This window comes from Dermochelys coriacea, chromosome 10, assembly GCF_009764565.3.
Source record: "Dermochelys coriacea isolate rDerCor1 chromosome 10, rDerCor1.pri.v4, whole genome shotgun sequence".
NCBI classification, from domain to species: Eukaryota; Metazoa; Chordata; order Testudines; family Dermochelyidae; genus Dermochelys; species Dermochelys coriacea.
The window spans coordinates 9,849,172-9,868,734 of record NC_050077.1 but is presented as its reverse complement, the minus strand read 5'-3'; the positions used below and the strand labels follow the sequence as shown (position 1 = coordinate 9,868,734).

Here is a 19,563-nt window from a genome sequence, read left to right as displayed (position 1 = left end):
TGCCTCCTGCTGGCTCTGAGGCAGCATAGAGGAGGAAGATGCCTGACCTAAATGCAGAGAGGACAAAAGCTGGGTGGGGTGGAAAGAGTAGATTGGGACAAGGAACCTGGGGGGGGGGCAGATGAGGAGCCTAGAGGAACGGGGAAGGGAGAGAACGAAATCTGCTGAGGAGTCACCCATGTGAACCCAATTGCAAGACATGCCTCACATCATTGTTACACAAGACACCCCAAACCTCCCATCCATATGGTTTGACTTTGCAGACAGGCACATGGTAAATGAGCTGCATCCCAAGGACACACTGGCAGCCATGTATGCTCGCTTTGGTGCGCTTGGTTTCCCAGCTCAGTTATCCTGTTGACTTTTAAAAGGGGAGATAAAATGGATTAAGACTTGCTTGAAGACAGCCAAAGAAACATTATCCCAAGGTTCTGGAAAGACTGGCCTCTACCTATTCAGAGAGAATGGACTCCTGCCATGGAGGATACTGCTGGTAGGAAAGAGCTGCATTTATACCACCACCCAACACTTATGGGTTTCCTGAAACATGGGAGCCTTCCCAGGACTATACAGAAGCCGAGCAATGAGTCCTGAAACACCTGCATCTCACAGTAAAGCAAACAGCTGCCTGCTTCCCTCTGAATTTCCTTTACTCGTTCAGTTTGGGCCTGATCCAACTTTAATTAAAACCAATGGAAAGCGTCCCAATTCCCTTAAGCAGCGGATGCAGCAGGCTGTTAATTCCTTCTCCGTTAGCGGTTATAGCAGCGGTTCTCAACCTTCAGCCCGCAAGCTGCTTATGGCCCAATCAGCATATAGCTGCAGCCTATGTGATATCCTCAGGGCCATACAGGTAGTATATATATTGTGTGGATGTGGCCCACATAACACATACACAGCTGTGTATGCGGCCCACAATGGTAAATAGGCTGAGAACCCCTGGGTTATAGATTTTGCTATCTTCCGTGGTATCCCACGGCTACAATTAAAGGGTGGAAATATAGCTAGGTACTTGTAGCATCTTCACGGTCCCTGAGCAGCAATGCTTGGTGGTGAGGATATTGTCTCTCGCCACCTGTGAAGAAGGATGGACTTTGCCACCTGCCTAACAGGAGTCTTCACAATATTCTGGTATAACTGCCACTCTATTCTGAGAAAAGAAAAGGAGTACTTGTGGCACCTTAGAGACTAACAAATTTATTAGAGCATAAGCTTTCGTGAGCTACAGCTCACTTCATCGGATGCATTTGAAGTGAGCTGTAGCTCACGAAAGCTTATGCTCTAATAAATTTGTTAGTCTCTAAGGTGCCACAAGTACTCCTTTTCTTTTTGCGAATACAGACTAACACAGCTGTTACTCTGAAACCTGTCTCTTCTGAGAGCCACCACTTCATTTTCTAAAAACAAAAATGGGCTTGGATAGAAACCTCACAGAATACCAAGCCTGGAAGTCCATCCAACCGTGCTTCTGTACCCAGACCAAACTATCGGGGATTCCTATAGGTACAATGAAGAGCTACCAGCACATACTGTGCCCAATTCTGCTTTCAATTACATCTCTGCCACCTCGCTCAGTTCAGTCAGCTTGCATATGTGTACACTCAACCCCAGGCTAATAAGACTATGTTTGGACTAGCCATTAACCCTCTCCTTAACACCTCTCCCCATAACATAATATCCTGCTGGGGTAACTGTGACAATAACAGGAAATTATATCATATCTCCTCTGCAAAAGCAGCTGTGAGAACTGCAGACAGAGAAGATACCAACCAAGCATTAGAGTCCATCCTGTATCTCCTAGTCAGAGCAATGTCTGATGACCTGGAGTCAGGTGCTCAGACACTCCAGTGATCCAATGTATTACAGGACGAGTCTGATTTTAACCCCCCAGCAGGGGGTGTTAATTCAGGAAGGGAAAGCAGAGTTTGATTACATTGCACTTGGGTCTTTTACAAACCCACTGATTCACAATTAATTTCCACTTTCCACCCATGGGCAATAATGCAGAGTATGTTTTGGCCCACATTGTTTTTCTCTCATATCTCTTTATTTCATTTGATTGCTCCTAAAATTTGCTAAGGATCTCCCGCCATTGGATAAGTCCTGCTGGAACTGTAATGAAATCAGCTAAGTGCTCAACTTGCAGGTTCAGGCTTTTCCCCTGATAAAGATAAAGCCTATTTGGGAATGGAGGAGAGGGGAGGCAGGGAACTCAGTCAATAGCAAAACAGTCTGCAGGCTCCATAATTATGGCATCATAATTTAATTTAACTATGATCGGAGGGACAGAAAACAAGCACAGTCTAAAATGCTGACATACAATTAAAGGTGAGATTCAGCATTGCCATAGAATTAGAGAGACATAGGGCTGGAAGGGACCTCAAGAGGTCATCTAGTTCAGGCCCTCATGCCGAGGCAAGATTAAGTATACCTCGACCATCCCTGACAGGAGTTTGTCTAACCTTTTATTAATACCTCCAAAATGGGGATTCTACAGCCTCCCACGTTACCTGTTCCAATGTTTAACTGTCCTTAAAGTTAGAAAGTTTTTCCTAATATCCTAATGATTTCAGTTCCTCTGGGTCAAATCCTAGGCCCTATGCCAAGCCTAAGAGAATCCTCAGCATAGGACAGGGTCCCCCATGCTCCTATGGCTGTTACTGTAGCCTCCAGGCTACAGCTGGCTCTATGGCAGCTGTGCCTACACCTTTCACTGATTCCCCTTAGTCGTGGATCCACTGGTCATATCTCACCATCAGCACTCCCCTTGCATGGTATTGCAGGGGAAGCTTGCAGAATACAGCTCTGGGTCCCAAGGAAGAAGCGGAAACCCTAAAACTGATAGCTGCCCTCTTGGACAATGGAAATTTACTGATTCCTCTACCTATCAGGCTTTCTGGGCCCCCAGGGGGATGGGCACCTGAACTGGCACCTCTGTAATGCCCTTTGACAAAGCCCAGAGTGCACCAGATTGCGACTGTTTCTGGGCAGAGACACAATATCACATTACAATAAATATAAACTATCGCCAGCTCAGGAAATATCTACAATGCTCCCAGGGCCAGATCCTCAGCTGCTGTAAATTGTCATAGCTCCATTGATGTGAAGAAAAAGGGGGGTGGGAAGTAATAAAATGGATTAATGCTAATGCCGCCACGCCCATTTACACCAGCTGAGGATAACAGAGCTAGGCCTGTTTATATCAACTAAGGATCTGCACTCACTTTCTAAAACATGAGATTTGGTGCCCACAACAGGCTATATCACCATCACTAGTATGGCACAAGACAGGGGCAACTCCTCCACATTAAGAGCCGAGAGCTCACCCCATGGCCCTTGCTCAGTTAAGCACCTATATGCAGCTCTTACCTGCCGTGATTGTGTCTACGTCCCTCGCGGCCAGCTCCTCCACCTCAGATCTCTTCCGTAGCTCCAGACGCCGGGAGAACCCTTCCTTGGGCTTCCATAGGTCCTGAATCAGAAGGGGCTTCTCATTATCACTGAGGACTCGCAATCCTTCCGTTTGCCACTGCTTCTCAGAGCCACTGAACATCCCAATGACATCACACAGCACATAGTGGCTGGCATCCACTTTGCTCAGCCCATAGCGCTCCAGCGCCTCCTTCACCAGCTCCCGCGCACTTGAGCTTCCCGTGGCAAGGACACTCTTGTAGTTGGTGCCCGCACAGATGTTGCCCCCAAATACCTTCAGGACCCCAGGGGCTGAAACCTGAGTGGAAAGTTCAGCTGGGTCATCACTGCTTGCAAGGGGGAAAGCCGACAGCGAGCTGCGGTCCTTGTAGCTCAGCGTTCGGTACAAGAGCTGAGAGAATATCCGGCTCTGACGCTTGAGCTTGTTTTTGGAAGGTGAGGACATGGCGGACGAAGATCCATAGAACATAGTGGGTGAGGTCGTCATGGGGGACAGCTGTAGAGTGAACAGAAACAAAAAAGGCAAATTAGCATTTTAAAGCCCTGAGGGGAAACAGAGATAATAGCAAGCATATGAGCAGAAACCTTCAAACAAACTGGAGCCGGAGTGACTCCAAGATCCCATGTCTGGACTGTGGCCCAAAGGGGATATGCGGTCATCTCTGGAATGGCAAGAAGAGTGCAGGAATGATGCTGTGAGTTTACATGTGTGACACAGGACAGCAGGAGCCAAATTTATCCATCATCCCTGAAATCAGTGGAATTACCCCAGAGATTAATTTTCGCTAGGAATTTGATCTGGAGCTATACTAAGCATCCTTGGTTTATAGATCAAAGGATGTCTCTCCTGGCTACCCAAGCGCACGCTTCCCTGCAGATGTTCTCGGGGCGAGAGAAAAGCAGAGCCCAGCAGTTGCGTTACACTTAGAACACAAGAGGAGATTGTGACACAGAAGCTCATTGGTGCCAATTGGCAAAGGGTTTACTGTTCTTCACAACCAACTCCTGCTTTAGTCCTGACAAACTCACTACACATAATACACCACTTTCATGGTATTTATCCTTGAAGGATAGCATGTGTGAAAACTTTTAATTTATTGATACTCATAATCATTGCGAGATGTGTATCTGGGTGATATTTAAGGGGTAATGTAACTATATTGAAAATGTTGTCCTTATGATCTTGCAGTGAAAGTGAGTCACCCGGGAACTGTGACATATAATCCCTGGCTAGCCGATCACATAATGTATTGCTCAATTGTTCACCGATACATCAACCAAGAAAAGTCAATAGAAAACCACAAAAGACAAACTATAACCATCAAAACCACTTGGAAGGGGAAAGGAACAGCAGGACAGCGAGGGGATCGTCCTGTCTGTGAATGAAGACAAAAGACTGACGCAGTATACCACAGGATGGCAAAAGACACTCTGGATGCATTCATTGAGGAGCCTTGAGGAGCAGAGAGTAGCTCCTTGTGGCTACCAAATGCTGCAGAAGACTGAACTTTGGGGTAAGAATCTACTTTATTAGACAGGAAAGGTAACCATTAATAAGCGTAGGCCCTAGTTTGCGTTTTATATGTAACCATTTGTTTCCATCACTCACACTTGTTTCTATTTGAAGCTCTAGTCTTTCCTAAATATACTCCCTTTTCTTTTACTGTAATTGAACTCAAGTGCTGTGTGTGATAGAGGAGTAGTAGGCTAAGGTAAAACTGGTAAACTGAGGAACACTTTCCACTGGGAAGAGAGGATCTGGAATTTCAGTGGGTATCCAGAGATCTGGGGCTGAATATGGCAGGAGACACTTTGAAGGGAGCCAATGGCTAGGGTGAATCTAGTGTCAACCCTCAGGGCAAAGGCAGGGCTGGTATAGCCCAGAGGACACTGCTTGAGTGGCTGACAAGCTGGGAGCTAACACCCATCTGGCACAGGCAAGACTCCCTTGTGCTGGAGGCAGTTGGCAATACTGTGACTCACAGCCCTGAGTGCCCAAGAAGCATCACAGAGACCTTCTTGGTCAGTAGCCAAGGTATCAGGAGTCCCGTTCACTTACAAGTTATGAATCAATTCAACTTTTAAAGGTGAAATGCAAAGCTCAGGTGAAAATTAAGTTAAGCTTGCAGCTCTCTGTTGAATGCCCCTGCTAACCAAGAGGCAGCAGGCAATAGAAAAACAAGTTGTGATTAACTTTTCTAAAAACTTCTCTCTCCTCCACCCCACCAAATCTTCTGGTACTTCCTGGTTCACTAAGGACATTCCAAAGTGCATTATTCTGTAGCATCACTGACACACCACTTCCCGATGCAACCAAAGGAAAAATGAAATCCTTGTTGTATCAGCTATTCTCCAGTGTTCCCAAACAAGGGCTGCCTGCATTACCAAACCAGGATGCAGTGATGTGTGGCAGACTGGGTGATACCTCACAGGAAAATTTCTTTGCTGAATGCCTATCATAGCCAGTTAGTATGGGAATTTGGCACAGATTTTCTGGGCTTGTCTACATTTCAGTTTAGATTTTGCAGCTCTACTTTTAAATAAAAGATTTATTTTTTAAAATCACATTCTCACATTAGGACTCGAGTGAGATCTGGCAAGAGAAAAGCATCTTATGCATCTACACCAAGGCTAAGCACAGCTAGAAATATCCTCAGGTGCTGATCCTAACTTTATGAATCACCCTACAGTAGGTGGACAAATTAGGATCAGTCTCTGGTAGGCCGGTGATGTGAATTTTTCCCCTCCAAGAACATCTCACCCATTCACATAGACTATTGTTTAAAAATCTGGGTACATATTGTTATATAAATTATCAACTTTAAACCAACAGCTGATTTATAACACAATCATTCCTACCAAGGCACAGTGTGACAATCCTGATGCGTGAATGGACACACAATTGCAACTGTGAGTATGTGAGTTACTGCTGGACACATGCTTCCCTAGCTTTAAGAGATTTCAACAAAAGTCCCAACAACACTTTGTAGCTAAATAGCTTGATGATGCCAAGAGCGATTGTATCAAGGGCAAGCATGGAAGGAGCATTTGTTCCACTGGACACAGGGCAGAACTTGGAGTTTTATTTGTCTCCACACCCCTCCTACTTGACCTACACTCTGCGATAACAGCATGTGACATTACTGCTGGTGAAAGGTGCCAGGCTGACAACCCTGGAAACTGTAGGCTTCTCTTTATCCCAAAACAGGTACAGCACAGACAGTATCAGGGCAAGCTTCCTCCACCCTACTACTGTGCATCAAACCTAAGAGGGAGGTACCACCTAAGTCTACATCCCCCATTCAGTCCCTGGCCTCTGCTGAGGCTGTCAACGACATCGTCAAGCAGGGCCAGCTGTGATGGCATATGGCTTTGATGTGGCCACTTGGGGCATGAGCCCATGAAGCTCATTTTGCTGCAGACACTGAGCAGACATCAGATAGTGACTAAGCAAGGTTGTTACTAGTATCCTGGACTGGACGTGAAATGGCAGCCTACAGGCAAAAGGTTCTATATCGACAATTAGCACTGCTATGTTATATTATCTCTACTGCTTTGCACTCTGAGAGCGCTTTCCATTCAAGGATCTCGTAACCCTCCCTCTGAGGCAGACATCAATCATCATCAACAACCACAGTTAGCACCTATATAGAACACATCTCCTCCACAGATCTCAGAGCACTTTACAAAGATGGAGAGGCCGCATTATTCCTCTTTTATTAACACTGTACTATAGTGGCTCTCAACTTTTCCAGACTACTGTCCCCCTTTTAGGAGTCTGGTTTGTCCTGCGTACGCCAAGTTTCACCTCACTTAAAAACTACTTGCTTACAAAACCAGACATAAAAATACAGACGTGTCACAGCTCATTATTACTGAAAAATTGCTGACTTTCTCATTTTTACCATACAATTATAAAATAAATCAATTGGAATATAAATATTGTACTTACATTTCAGTATACAGTACATAGAGCAGTATAAACAAGTCATTGTCTGTATGAAATTTTAGTCTGTACTGACTTTGTTAGTGCTTTTAATGGAGCCTGTTTAAAACTAGGGCAATATCTAGATGAGGCCCTAGAAGACCTCCACGTACTCCCAGAAGTATGTGTACTCCTGGTGGAGAACCCCTGTTGTAATAGAGGCAAAGAGAGGCCAGGGGACTTACCTCATTTCATACAGTAAATCAGCAGCAGAGAAGGGATGAGACGGAGACCTGTGCCCGATCTACAGGGCCACTTTGCCTCCCGTAGACAATGCTGTTTCTGCCAGGTCTTTCACAGTATCCAAGAAGAGCGTGCACGTTATCAGAAAGATTGTCCATCGGCACTGGACAGACTCCAAACCACCTTCCAGCCCAGGATGGGAAAGTGCCCCTGCTGCTAATGGAAGAGGTCACCTTCTGATCTTGTTTTTTGTGAGCAGTGGGAACTTCTCCAAGGTATAATCTCTCGGACTTCTCCCATTCAGTCTGCACACATACACATATCCCACCCAGCTCTAGCCGCAGGGTGACCCCCTTCCCCTGCTCCCAGACAGCCTTACTGATGCTCCTTCTCATGCCCTGTCCTCCCTTATCACCTTCCACGTACCGCTCACATCACTAGCCTGCCCCTTACAAGAGCCATCTGGGCACCCAGGGCAAAAGGAGGCAGGGAGGCAGACCCCTTTCCCCATTAACTCACAGGTGACTTGGCCCCTCCCTATCCCTTCCTGGGGTGAAACGGATGAGGCAACTGAGGCACAGAAAGGTTACGTGATTTGTGCAAGGTCAGCGGTTCTAACGCAGAACTAGTGACTTCCAGTCTGCAGCTATGAGCACTGGACCATGCGTTCCTCTCCTGGGTAATATTTTATTTCCAATCCTGAGTCCGACAGTCTCCCCTGAATCTGTAATAGCATTTACCTTTGCAGAAATTTGGTTCAGAAAGAAACAAAGCAAGAAACAGAGAGGAAAAAAAACCACTTTCCCTTTCCCCTCCTGCTCCAAGGCAGAGAGGTGAGTTTCCCTGCTGGAGTAGCAGCAGCAGCCACGAGCAACGGGCGCCCTGAAAGGTCTCTCCCTCAGGCAGGCAATTAATAATGGCAAAAACTGACAGGTGGTCAAATGAAAAAAGTGTGTCAATCCCAAAGCACTTAGCGATGGGATTGGTCCATTGCAGGGAGGGAGAGTTCTCCATAGGAATGAGGGCAGCAGAGCATTAGAAAGGGGTGAATCCCCCACTACACACACACACAAACGCACACTCAGCTCCAGGTCTGGTGTGATTTGTGGACTAAAGGCGTGATTACAGCAGCCCCCAAATCAGGCCCCATTGTGCTAGACACTGTACAGATACAGAGTAAAGGACAGCGTCTGCCCCAGCGTTTACAGGCTACATACACAAGGCAGAGAGAGGGTTGGGGAAAGGAAGTTTTATCATCCCCATTTAACAGATGAGGAAATAGGGCAGAGAGACATTCAGGGTATGTCAACGCTGAAGTTAAACACCCAGGGCTGGCCTGTGTCAGCTGACGCAGGCTTCTGGGGCTCGGGCTGCGGGGCTGTAAACCTGCGGTGCAGACACTCAGGCTCAGGCTGGAGCCCGGGCTCCAGGACCCTCCAGCCCGTGCCTGAACACCTGCACTGCAATTTTAAAGCCCCGCAGCCCGAGCCGAGTCAGCTAGCCTGGGCCAGCCACGGGAGTTTAATTGCAGTGCCTTGTCAGTTAAATCGGATACAGTATTTAGCTTGAAAAATATATATAATCTCTGGGGCTCGGTTTGCTGTATTTTATGATTTGTATTGATTTATCTAGGAGGCTCATCATAACATCTAAGCACCTCAAATATTAGCAGGAGGACTTGTGGCACCTTAGAGACGAACAAATTTATTTGAGCATAAACTTTCCTGAGCTACAGCCCACTGAATGCATTCGATGAAGTGAGCCATAGCTCATGAAAGCTTATGCTCAAATAAATTTGTTAGTCTCTAAGGTGCCACAAGTACTCCTTTTCTTTTTGCGAATACAGATTAACATGGCTGCTACTATGAAACCTTACTATAAGAATGAACGGTGTTGCAATTGCCCGTTGAGGGAAAAGAGTGAATGGGAACCCATAATGAACCGTTACATTTTTGCCTCCTTACTTTCCCGCAATAAGGGAGAAATAGTGACCCGTTTTTTGTTTAGGTCAGTAGTTGTATGAGGCAGGAACGGCTCTCTCTCCTCAGGGGGACTGAGTCATCTATCTGCTGCCCTGACCGGGAAAACCAAGAAATCTGCTGCTTGCCAGGAGCTAGGATTCACAATGCGATGTAAAAACTGTCGAGACCCATCAAGCCCTTGGATTATTACCCCTTCTTGCTTCTCCACGTGGGCACCAGTGCTACTGCCAAGAATGACCTTGAGCAGATCACTGCAGACTACGTGGCTCTGGGAAGAAGGATAAAGGAGTTTGAGGTGCAAGGGGTGTTCTCGTCCATCCTCCCCATGGAAGGAAAAGGCCCGGTAGAGACCGTTGAATCGTGGAAGTCAATGAATGGCTACGCAGGTGGTGTCGGAGAGAAGGCTTTGGATTCTTTGACCATGGGATGGTGTTCCAAGAAGGAGGAGTGCTAGGCAGAGACGGGCTCCACCTAACGAAGAGAGGGAAGAGCATCTTCTCAAGCAGGCTGGCTAACCTAGTGAGGAGGGCTTTAAACTAGGTTCACCAGGGGAAGGAGATCAAAGCCCTGAGGTAAGTGGGGAAGTGGGATACTGGGAGGAAGCACGAGCAGGAGCATGCAAGAGGGCAGGGCTCCTGCCTCATACTGAGAAAGAGGGACGATCAGCGGGTTATCTCAAGTGCCTATACACAAATGCAAGAAGCCTGGGAAACAAGCAGGGAGAAATGGAAGTCCTGGCACAGTCAAGGAATTACGATGTGATCGGAATAACAGAGACTTGGTGGGATAACTCACATGACTGTATTTCTTTTTGCGAATACAGACTAACACGGCTGCTACTCTGAAACCTCACATGACTGGAGTACTGTCATGGATGGATATAAACTGTTCAGGAAGGATGGGCAGGGCAGAAAAGATGGGGGAATTGCATTATATGTAAGAGAGCAGTATGACTGCTCAGAGCTCCGGTATGGAACTGCAGAAAAATCTGAGAGTCTCTGGATTAAGTTTAAAAATGTGAGCAACAAGGGTGATGTCGTGGTGGGAGTCATCACCAGACCAGGCGGATGAGGTGGACAAGGCTTTCTTCCGGCAACTCACGGAAGTTACTAGATCGCAGGCCCTGGTTCTCATGGGAGACTTCAATCGCCCTGATATCTGCTGGGAGAGCAATACAGCGGTGCACAGACAATCCAGGAAGTTTTTGGAAAGTGCAGGGGACAATTTCCTGGTGCAAGTGCTGGAGGAACCAATCAGGGGCAGAGCTCTTCTTGACCTGCTACTCACAAACTGGGAAGAATTAGTAGGGGAAGCAAAAGTGGAGGGAACCAGGGAGGCAGTGACCATGAGATGATCGAGTTCAGGATCCTGACACAGGGAAGAAAGGAGAGCAGCAGAATATAGACCCTGGACTTCAGAAAAAGCAAACTTTGACTCTCCCAGGGAACTGATGGGCAGGATCCCCTGGGAGAATAACATGAGGGGGAAAGGAATCCAGGAAAGCTGGCTGTATTTTAAAGAATCCTTATTGAGGCTACAGGGACAAATCATCCCGATGTGTAGAAAGAATAGTAAATATGGCAGGCGACCAGCTTGGCTTAACAGTGAAATCCTTGCTGATCTTAAACACAAAAAAGAAGCTTATAAGAAGTGGAAGATTGGACAAATGACCAGGGAGGAGTATAAAAATATTGCTCGGGAATGCAGGAGTGAAATCAGGAAGGCCAAATCACACCTGGAGTTGCAGCTAGCAAGAGATGTTAAGAGTAACAAGAAGGGTTTCTTCAGGTATGTTAGCAACAAGAAGAAAGTCAAGGAAAGTGTGGGCCCCTTACTGAATGAGGGAGGCAACCTAGTGACAGAGGATGTGGAAAAAGCTAATGTACTCAATGCTTTTTTTTGTACTCAATGCTTCTCTGTTTTCACGAACAAGGTCAGCTCCCAGACTACTGCACTGGGCAGCACAGCATGGGGAGGAGGTGACCAGCCCCCTGTGGAGAAAGAAGTGGTTTGGAGCTATTTAGAAAAGCTGGACGAGCACAAGTCCATGGGGCTGGATGCGCTGCATCCGAGAGTGCTAAAGGAGTTGGCGGATGTGATTGCAGAGCCATTGGCCATTATCTTTGAAAACTCATGGCAATTAGGGGCGGTCCCAGATGATTGGAAAAAGGCTAATGTAGTGCCCATCTTTAAAAAAGGGAAGAAGGAGGATACTGGGAACTACAGGCCAGTCAGTCTCACCTCAGACCCTGAAAAAAAACATGAAGCAGGTCCTCAAGGAATCAATTCTGAAGCACTTAGAGGAGAGGAAAGTGATCAGGAACAGTCAGCATGGATTCACCAAGGGCAAGTCATGCCTGACTAATCTATTTGCCTTCTATGATAAGATAACTGGCTCTGTGGATGAGGGGAAAGCAGTGGACATGTTGTTCCTTGACTTTAACAAAGCTTTTGACACAGTCTCCCACAGTATTCTTGCCAGCAAGTTAAAGTAGTATGGGCTGGATGAATAGACTATAAGGTGGATAGAAAGTTGGCTACATTGTCAGGCTCAACGGGTAGTGATCAATGGCTCCATGTTTACTTGGCAGCCGGTATCAAGTGGAGTGCCCCAAGGGTCGGTCCTCGGGCCAGTTTTGTTCAATATCTTCATTAATGATCAGGAGGATGGCGTGAATTGCACCCTCATCAAGTTTGCAGATGACACTAAACTGGGAGGAGAGGTAGATACGCTGGAGGGTAGGGATAGGATACAGAGGGCCCTAGCTAAATTAGAGGATTGGGCCAAAAGAACTCTGATGAGGTTCAACAAGGACAAGTGCAGAGTCCTGCACTTATGACGGAAGAATCCCATGCACTGCTACAGACTAGGGACCGAATGGCTCGGCAGCAGTTCTGCAGAAAAGTTCCTAGGGGTTACAGTGGACGAGAAGCTGGATATGAGTCAATAGTGTGCCCTCGTTGCCAAGAAGGCCAATGGCATTTTGGGAAGTATAAGTAGGGGCATTGCCAGCAGATCAAGGGATGTGATCTTTCCCCTCTATTCGACACTGGTGAGGCCTCATCTGGAGTACTGTGTCCAGTTTTGGGCCCCACACTACAAGAAGGATGTGGAAAAATTGGAAAGAGTCAGCGGAGGGCAACAAAAATGATTAGGGGACTGGAACATGTGACTTATGAGGAGAGGCTGAGGGAATTGGGATTGTTTAGTCTGCAGAAGAGAAGAATGAGGGGGGATTTGATAGCTGCTTTCAACTACCTGAAAGGGGGTTCCAAAGATGGATCTAGACTGGTCTCAGTGGTAGCAGATGACAGAACAAGGAGTAATGGTCTCAAGTTGCAGTGGGGGAGGTTTAGCTTGGATATTAGGAAAAACTTTTTCACTAGAAGGGTGGTGAAACACTGGAATGCATTACCTAGGGAGGTGGTGGAATCTCCTTCCTTAGAAGTTTTTAAGGTCAGGCTTGACAAAGCCCTGGCTGGGTGATTTAGTTGGGGATTGGTCCTGCTTTGAGCAGGGGGTTGGACTAGATGCCCTCCTGAGATCCCTTCCAACCCTGATATTCTATGAACCACACGGGGAGCACCATAGCAAGTGACATACCAAACAGACTAATTTTGCCTTTCATTAAGGTTTAGAAAGGCTGAATCAGACGTGTAACTCAGTAGCTGCCAACAGGTTTCACAGTGAGAAGTGAACTGTAGCTCATGAAAGCTAATGCTCAAATAAATTTGTTCATCTCTAAGGTGCCACAAGTCCTCCTGTTCTTTTTGTGGCTATAGACTAACACAGCTGCTACTCTGAAACCTTCAAATATTAATGAATTTATTCTTCCTACATCCCTTTGAGGTAGGGAAATACTATTTTCCTCCATCTCACAAATGGGAAAACTGAGGCATAGGAAGTCTGTGGCAGAGATGGGATTAGAACCCAGAACTCATGAATTTTCATGTAGTGCCATAGAAATGTTAAATAATAATAATCCACAAGACCGGTCTTCTTCCCTCGACTTAGAACGTGACCATCAGCTCTGATTTAAAACCCGAGTTTGGCATTCACTAAAATAACATTTCTCAGGAGCATTGCTGTAGCTATGGGCTCAAGCCACAAGGAAAGTAAGTCTTGGGTCATTCAAAAGTGACCCTAACTGGCTGATTGAGGACCAACTTTCACAAGCCCTTAGGATCAGAGAGGGTCCGTAATTTTCCAACAAAATTTGTTCTCATTGGAAAGTGTTGATTCATTGAAACCATTTGCAGGAAAGGGCTGGTTACGTAAATCTCCCAGTTTGAACATTATTTGAAGAAAGTTTCAAAGCTGTCAAAACATCCCATTTGGGCATTATAAAAAAGTTTCAATGTATCTATTTGAAATAACTTTTCATTTTGAAATTTTAATGTATACCAAAAAAGGTTAAACATGTTTTTAAAATGGTCAAAATCAAAACAAAACATTTCGACTGACCCAACTGTGATTTTTTTATTATTATTATTATTATCATCATCATCATCATCATCATTATTATTATTGGTTCACAAAACTTTGAGATTTTGACTTTTCATTCCGTTTTGGGACAGAAAAAAATCTTTAAACGTCAAAAACCCTTGCGGGATGGGAAAATTGTTCCCTGCCCAACTCTACCTAGGAAGGTCCAATCAGCCCTCACTAGCAATAGATTGCTGGAGCATGGCAAAGGGATTCTGGAAAAGGACAGAAGAAAAATTGATGCAGCTCTGTGTATGTCTACACTACAAATGCTGCCGCTGCACCACTCTAGCGCTGTAGTGTACACAGTGTAGACCCTCTTCTGTCGCTGTAGTAAATCCACCTCTCTAAGAGGCAGTACATAATCGATAGAAGAATTCTTCCGTCGACCTAATGGTGTCAACACTGGGGCTTAGGTCAGCTTAACTACATCTCTGATGGGTGTGAATTTTTCACACCCCTGAGTGACATAGCTAGATAGACCTAACTTTCTAGTGTAGACCAGCCCTAGGAGTCTGCCCGAAAGACTCCACTGACAGATGAGAGAGAGAGAGAGAAAATAACTTTTATGTAAGAATCATTTAGAACATCCAGATAGCTGTATATTTTCCCAGCTAATCTCATCATTGCAAAACTACCTACAGCACCTATACAACTTTGTAACACTTCCAACTGCAGAAACCAATTCCTTCAAGCCCCAAAATTAGGCAGCTAAAACCATATGTACTTTTTAAAGTGCGCATCTGAATGTTAACTACATTGTTTATAACACAGCAACTTTTGTGTTCTTTCTGTAGAACGCCCTATGCAAACTCAGCTTCTCTAGTTCCAGAGGCCAAAAACTTCAGAGCAAAATGTGTTTCATTCATACAAAGAGGCGCCAAGCATGGTCATTTCACTGTTGTGTGTGTAGTTCAGGAACTCAGAGATCTTATTGACTTTAAATGGAGTGATGGGTGTTCAGCCCATCCAGAAATCATGGCTTTTTGCAAAATACAAAATAAGATATGGTCTTGTTTCCATCCAAGAGCCTAAGGGACAACATAGAGTGATAATGAAACATGCTCTTTCCAGACCTCTATGCTCATGGGCAGCTTATAAGAAACTAAACAGAGAGGAATAGGTTTCAGAGTAGCAGCCGTATTAGTCTGTATCCGTAAAAAGAACAGGAGTACTTGTGGCACCTTAGAGACTAACAAATTTATTAGAGCATAAGCTTTGGAGTAGAACAAACACTGGGGCTAGGTGTCAGCTAAGATCATCTCAGCTCATATTACCTGTGACAAAGTAACTCCAGGTCTACCGAGTCATTTGGGATGACAGGGGTGGGAAATTTCAAAACCACCTAAGCAATTTAGGCACACAAGCCTTATGGAGAGTCACTAGGACTTGTGCACCTAAATACCTCATGCACCTAAATCCTCAAAATCTCCTTGGTGCTTACAGTACAGTTCCACTATTATGCTATTATAAAACATGCACTGTTTGAGGACAAAAAGCTTGCAGCAGAGGTAGGCAGCTCCAGACATTGCAAACATTGGGGGGCATTTACTGTTGAAAACTATAAAGGAATCAGCCAGAGGTTTGTTTTTTCCTCTCAGAGGAAGCTGTATCAACTATCTAGGCATCTCTTTGCATGTCATGAAACACACAGACCGGCCACACCAACGATGGCTATTCATCTTGCCATGATGCTATTATTTATTCTGCACTGTTTTGGTAATGATCATAACAAATTAATTTGATGTTCATGTGGTCAACACATGTCCTCCCATCTGAGCACTGCACTGCAATGTATCATTAGCAGGTCAATGGTGTTGTAAATAAAACATCACAAAATCTAATAGTCACTTAGGCTTGTTGGGGTATAATTTCAACATCCCAAAATCAGCTGGGCAGCTCCTGTTATGTATTTATATCTGCTCCTGTATTTTCACTCCAGGCATCCGATGAAGTGGGTTCTAGTCCACAAAAGCTTATGCCCAAATGAATTTGTTAGTCTCTAAGGTGCCACAAGGACTCCTCGTTGTTTTTGTTAGTACGAAAGGCAGTCATAAGAACAGTTTCCTATGGCGGAGTGGAAACCCTACTCCCCCATTGTATCGGCACTCAATAACTTTAAACATTAGTAGCCTGTCCCAAATGTTCCAGCTAAGTGTCTCCTGGTGCCTTTTTAAAGACCTTTACTTACCTTACCATTCTTTTCATATCTCTTTCTTTCAGTCACTTATTCTCCTCTTCATAGCAAACTCTGCAGCTTCCCCTGCATTATTCATTTTCACAGAAACTTGTTCCTCCCACTTCTGAAACAGGACAGGAAACAGAGAACATTATTTTGCTTTCACCCCAGTTACAAAAATCTGCAAGAGCCATTCAATTATATTCTCTAGTCCTCCAGCGGTGGTGTGATGGATGGCTTATGTGTGTATAAGAGACACAAGATTTCTCTACTGAAATATATCAAAAAGAAAAGGAGGACTTGTGGCACCTTAGAGACTAACAAATTTATTTGAGCATAAACTTTCGTGAGCTACAGCTCCTGCATCCGATGAAGTGAAATTTGTTAGTCTCTAAGGTGCCACAAATACTCCTTTTCTTTTTGCGAATACAGACTAACATGGCTGCTACTCTGAAACCTGAAATATATCAGCAGCTTGTGGATATAATAGCACCCCCTGGTGGAGCTGTTCTTTTGTCTTTGGCACAGGGCCTAAAGTACATCTCTACAGTACTACTCACAGGTGCCCTCATATTTAGTATCCAGCTACTCTTCTCCATCTTGATCCAAGTAGCCAGAGCATGGCATGATGGGGCCTATAGTCTCCATGGGCTAAACCTGCAGATGAAGGTGGCCCATGAGCTGATGGGTAGATGGTGAGCTAGCGACTGATACGGCTGTATACTTGCGTGTCCAGCCATGACCCACCGGGGCAACTACACTCCACAAGGGGTGCTGCAGCTGAATTGGCTGAGAGTATGTTACCAAGGCCTTTCTCAGCAGTGTGATCTCCTTAGCAGGGTAAGTCAGATTGAGACAGAGCCTGATCACGTTCAAGTCTAAATGTAAGACCGACTTCTCTAACAAAGCCTTGTCCAGTTAGCAGAGTCTACCCCAAAGGCACAGAGGGTGAGGAAGTGGGAGAGAAAGGCAAGGCAAGAAGGAAGCATTATAGGAGAAGAAGGAAGGGAAGGTGAGAAAAAGGGAATGAGGGGCAACAGCAAGCACCGAGCCCTCTTTAGGCAGGCTCACTGATATCTTTAGTTGATGGCTATTGCTTAGATACTGGGATGACAGGAGCCTGAGCAATACCAGAGAGAAAAAGATCTGTGGACACATTCTTAGATGAATTACAAGGGATGCTATCACCTCTTGGGATCACAGACCGCTACACTAGGTCTAGCAGCTCACTCAAAATCCCAGCAGCACTACTCCAAGATCATAAGGTGACAAAGTTGGGAAAAGACTTCCAGAGAGTGCAAGGTCAGGAAGGAACACATTTCCTTCAGCTCTTCCCCTTTTAGCCTATAAAAAAAACGTGCCAGGCACAACAGGTAGAGAGAGTCAAATATGCTAGTGGGTCTCGCTAACAGATCAGCCCAATAGTCCATCAAAGGTGCTACCCTGCCCAGAGAAAAGCAAGTAGCCCCTGGAATTCCTCCTGGGGAGCGCTACATATTTTTAACCCACTCAAAGATTTTCGTCCTTGGCTTGTTCTATTTTGCCGTGTCTTTCTATATTAAGGAGGGCAGCCCAGGCATTCATACCATTCCTCTGCTTTCCCAAACTTGTTAAAACATGAGGAACTGAAAAATGGAACTGAAAAGAGACACCTGTTGAAGGAGCAGCTTCTGACCTGGTCGATGTGTCTTAGGGCAGATCTACACTGAAGCCGCTGCATCAGTGGTGCAGCTACGCCGCTGTAGCACTTAAGCTTCTACGCCGATGGGAGAGCTTTTCCTGTCAGCGTAGTTAATTCACCTCCACGAGAGGCAATAGCTATGGTGACAGGAGAAGCCCTGTCTACACTGACAGTTAGGTCAGTATAAGTACGTCACTCAGGGGTGTGGGTTTTTCCACATCCCTGAATGACATAGGTATACCGCTATAAGTCCGTAGAGGAAACCTGGCCTTAGAAAGAGGTAGTCAGTGCCAAGAAATAATCTGTCATAGATTCACAGAGTTTAAGGCCAGAAGGGGCCACTAAATCATCTAGTCTGACCTCCTGTATCTCACAGGCTATTAGATTTGACCCAGTTACCCCTGTACACAGCCCAGTAACTCATGTTTGGGTAAAGCACATCTTCCAGAAATGTAGCCCTTTGTAATCTGAAGACATCAGAGATGGGAATCCCTGACTTCTTTTGGTATCTTATTCCAATGGTTTATCATCCCCCACTGTTTAAAAATGTGTGCCTTATTTCCTATTTGAATTTGTCTAGCTTCAGCTTCCAGTCATTGGTTCTTGTTATGAACCTTTTCTTGTTTTGCCTTTTTCTATTTGAATAAAGAATTCTTTCGTATCCCATATTTTCTTCCCAAGAAGGTACATGTACACTGTAATCAAGTCATCTTTCAATCTTCTTTTTGACAAAATGACCAGATTGAGCTCTTCCAGTCTCTCACCGTAAAGCATTTACTTCAGCTTCCAAATCATTTTTGTGTTTTTTTTCCCCTGCATTCGCTCCAATTTTTCAACACCCTTTTTAAAACGCAACACCAGAACTGTACACAGTATTCCAGTACTGGTCTCACCAAGGCTGTGTACAGAGTTAAAACCCACTCCTGACTTCTCCCTGACTTCTCACTACTCCCATTTATACATCCAAGGATCGCATTAACCATTTGTGCCACAGCAACGCAGAGAGCTCACATTCAGTTGCCTGTCCACAGACCCCTAAATCCTTTTCAGAATCACTGCCTTCCAGAATCCAGGTTTCAGAGTAGCAGCCGTGTTAGTCTGTATTCACAAAAAGAAAAGGAGGACTTGTGGCACCTTAGAGACTAACAAATTTAGCATAAGCTTTCGTGAGCTACAGCTCACTTCATCGGATACATTCAGTCGAAAATACAGTGGGGAGATTTATATACATAGAGAACATGAAACAATGGGTGTTACCATACACACTGTAACCAGAGTGATCCCTTAAGGTGAGCTATTACCAGCAGGAGAGCGGAGGGGCGGGGGGGGGGACCTTTTGTAGTGATAATCAAGGTGGGCCATTTCCAGCAGTTGACAAGAATGTCTGAGGAATCGGGGGCGGGGGGGAGGAGAATAAACATGGGGAAATAGTTTTACTTTGTGTAATGACCATCCACTCCCAGTCTCTATTCAAGCCTAATTTAATTGTATCCAGTTTGCAAATTAATTCCAATTCAGCAGTCTCTCGTTGGAGCCTGTTTTTGAAGTTTTTTGTTGAAGACTCCCATTCTGTAGGTATTGCCTGCCTTACTTGTTCCTACATGTATAACTCTGCATTTGGCTATATTAAAACAT

General features: G+C 45.3%; 1 protein-coding gene across 3 annotated transcripts in view; it reads right to left on the bottom strand.

The window, feature by feature from the left end:
- The window catches only part of RADIL (Rap associating with DIL domain), a 77,264-nt gene that overhangs the window by 54,529 nt on the left and 3,172 nt on the right, over positions 1-19,563 (bottom strand). The window contains exons 2-3 of one of the 3 annotated variants that reach the window (XM_038419785.2): positions 16,260-16,371; positions 3,370-3,928 (exon numbers count right to left, since the gene is read on the bottom strand). In XM_038419785.2, coding sequence (XP_038275713.1) covers positions 3,370-3,919 — 550 coding nt within the window. In that variant the 5' untranslated portion in view covers positions 3,920-3,928; positions 16,260-16,371. The remainder of the gene's footprint in view (positions 1-3,369; positions 3,929-16,259; positions 16,372-19,563) is intronic. The other 2 variants (XM_043494219.1, XM_043494220.1) reach the window with 2 other exon arrangements.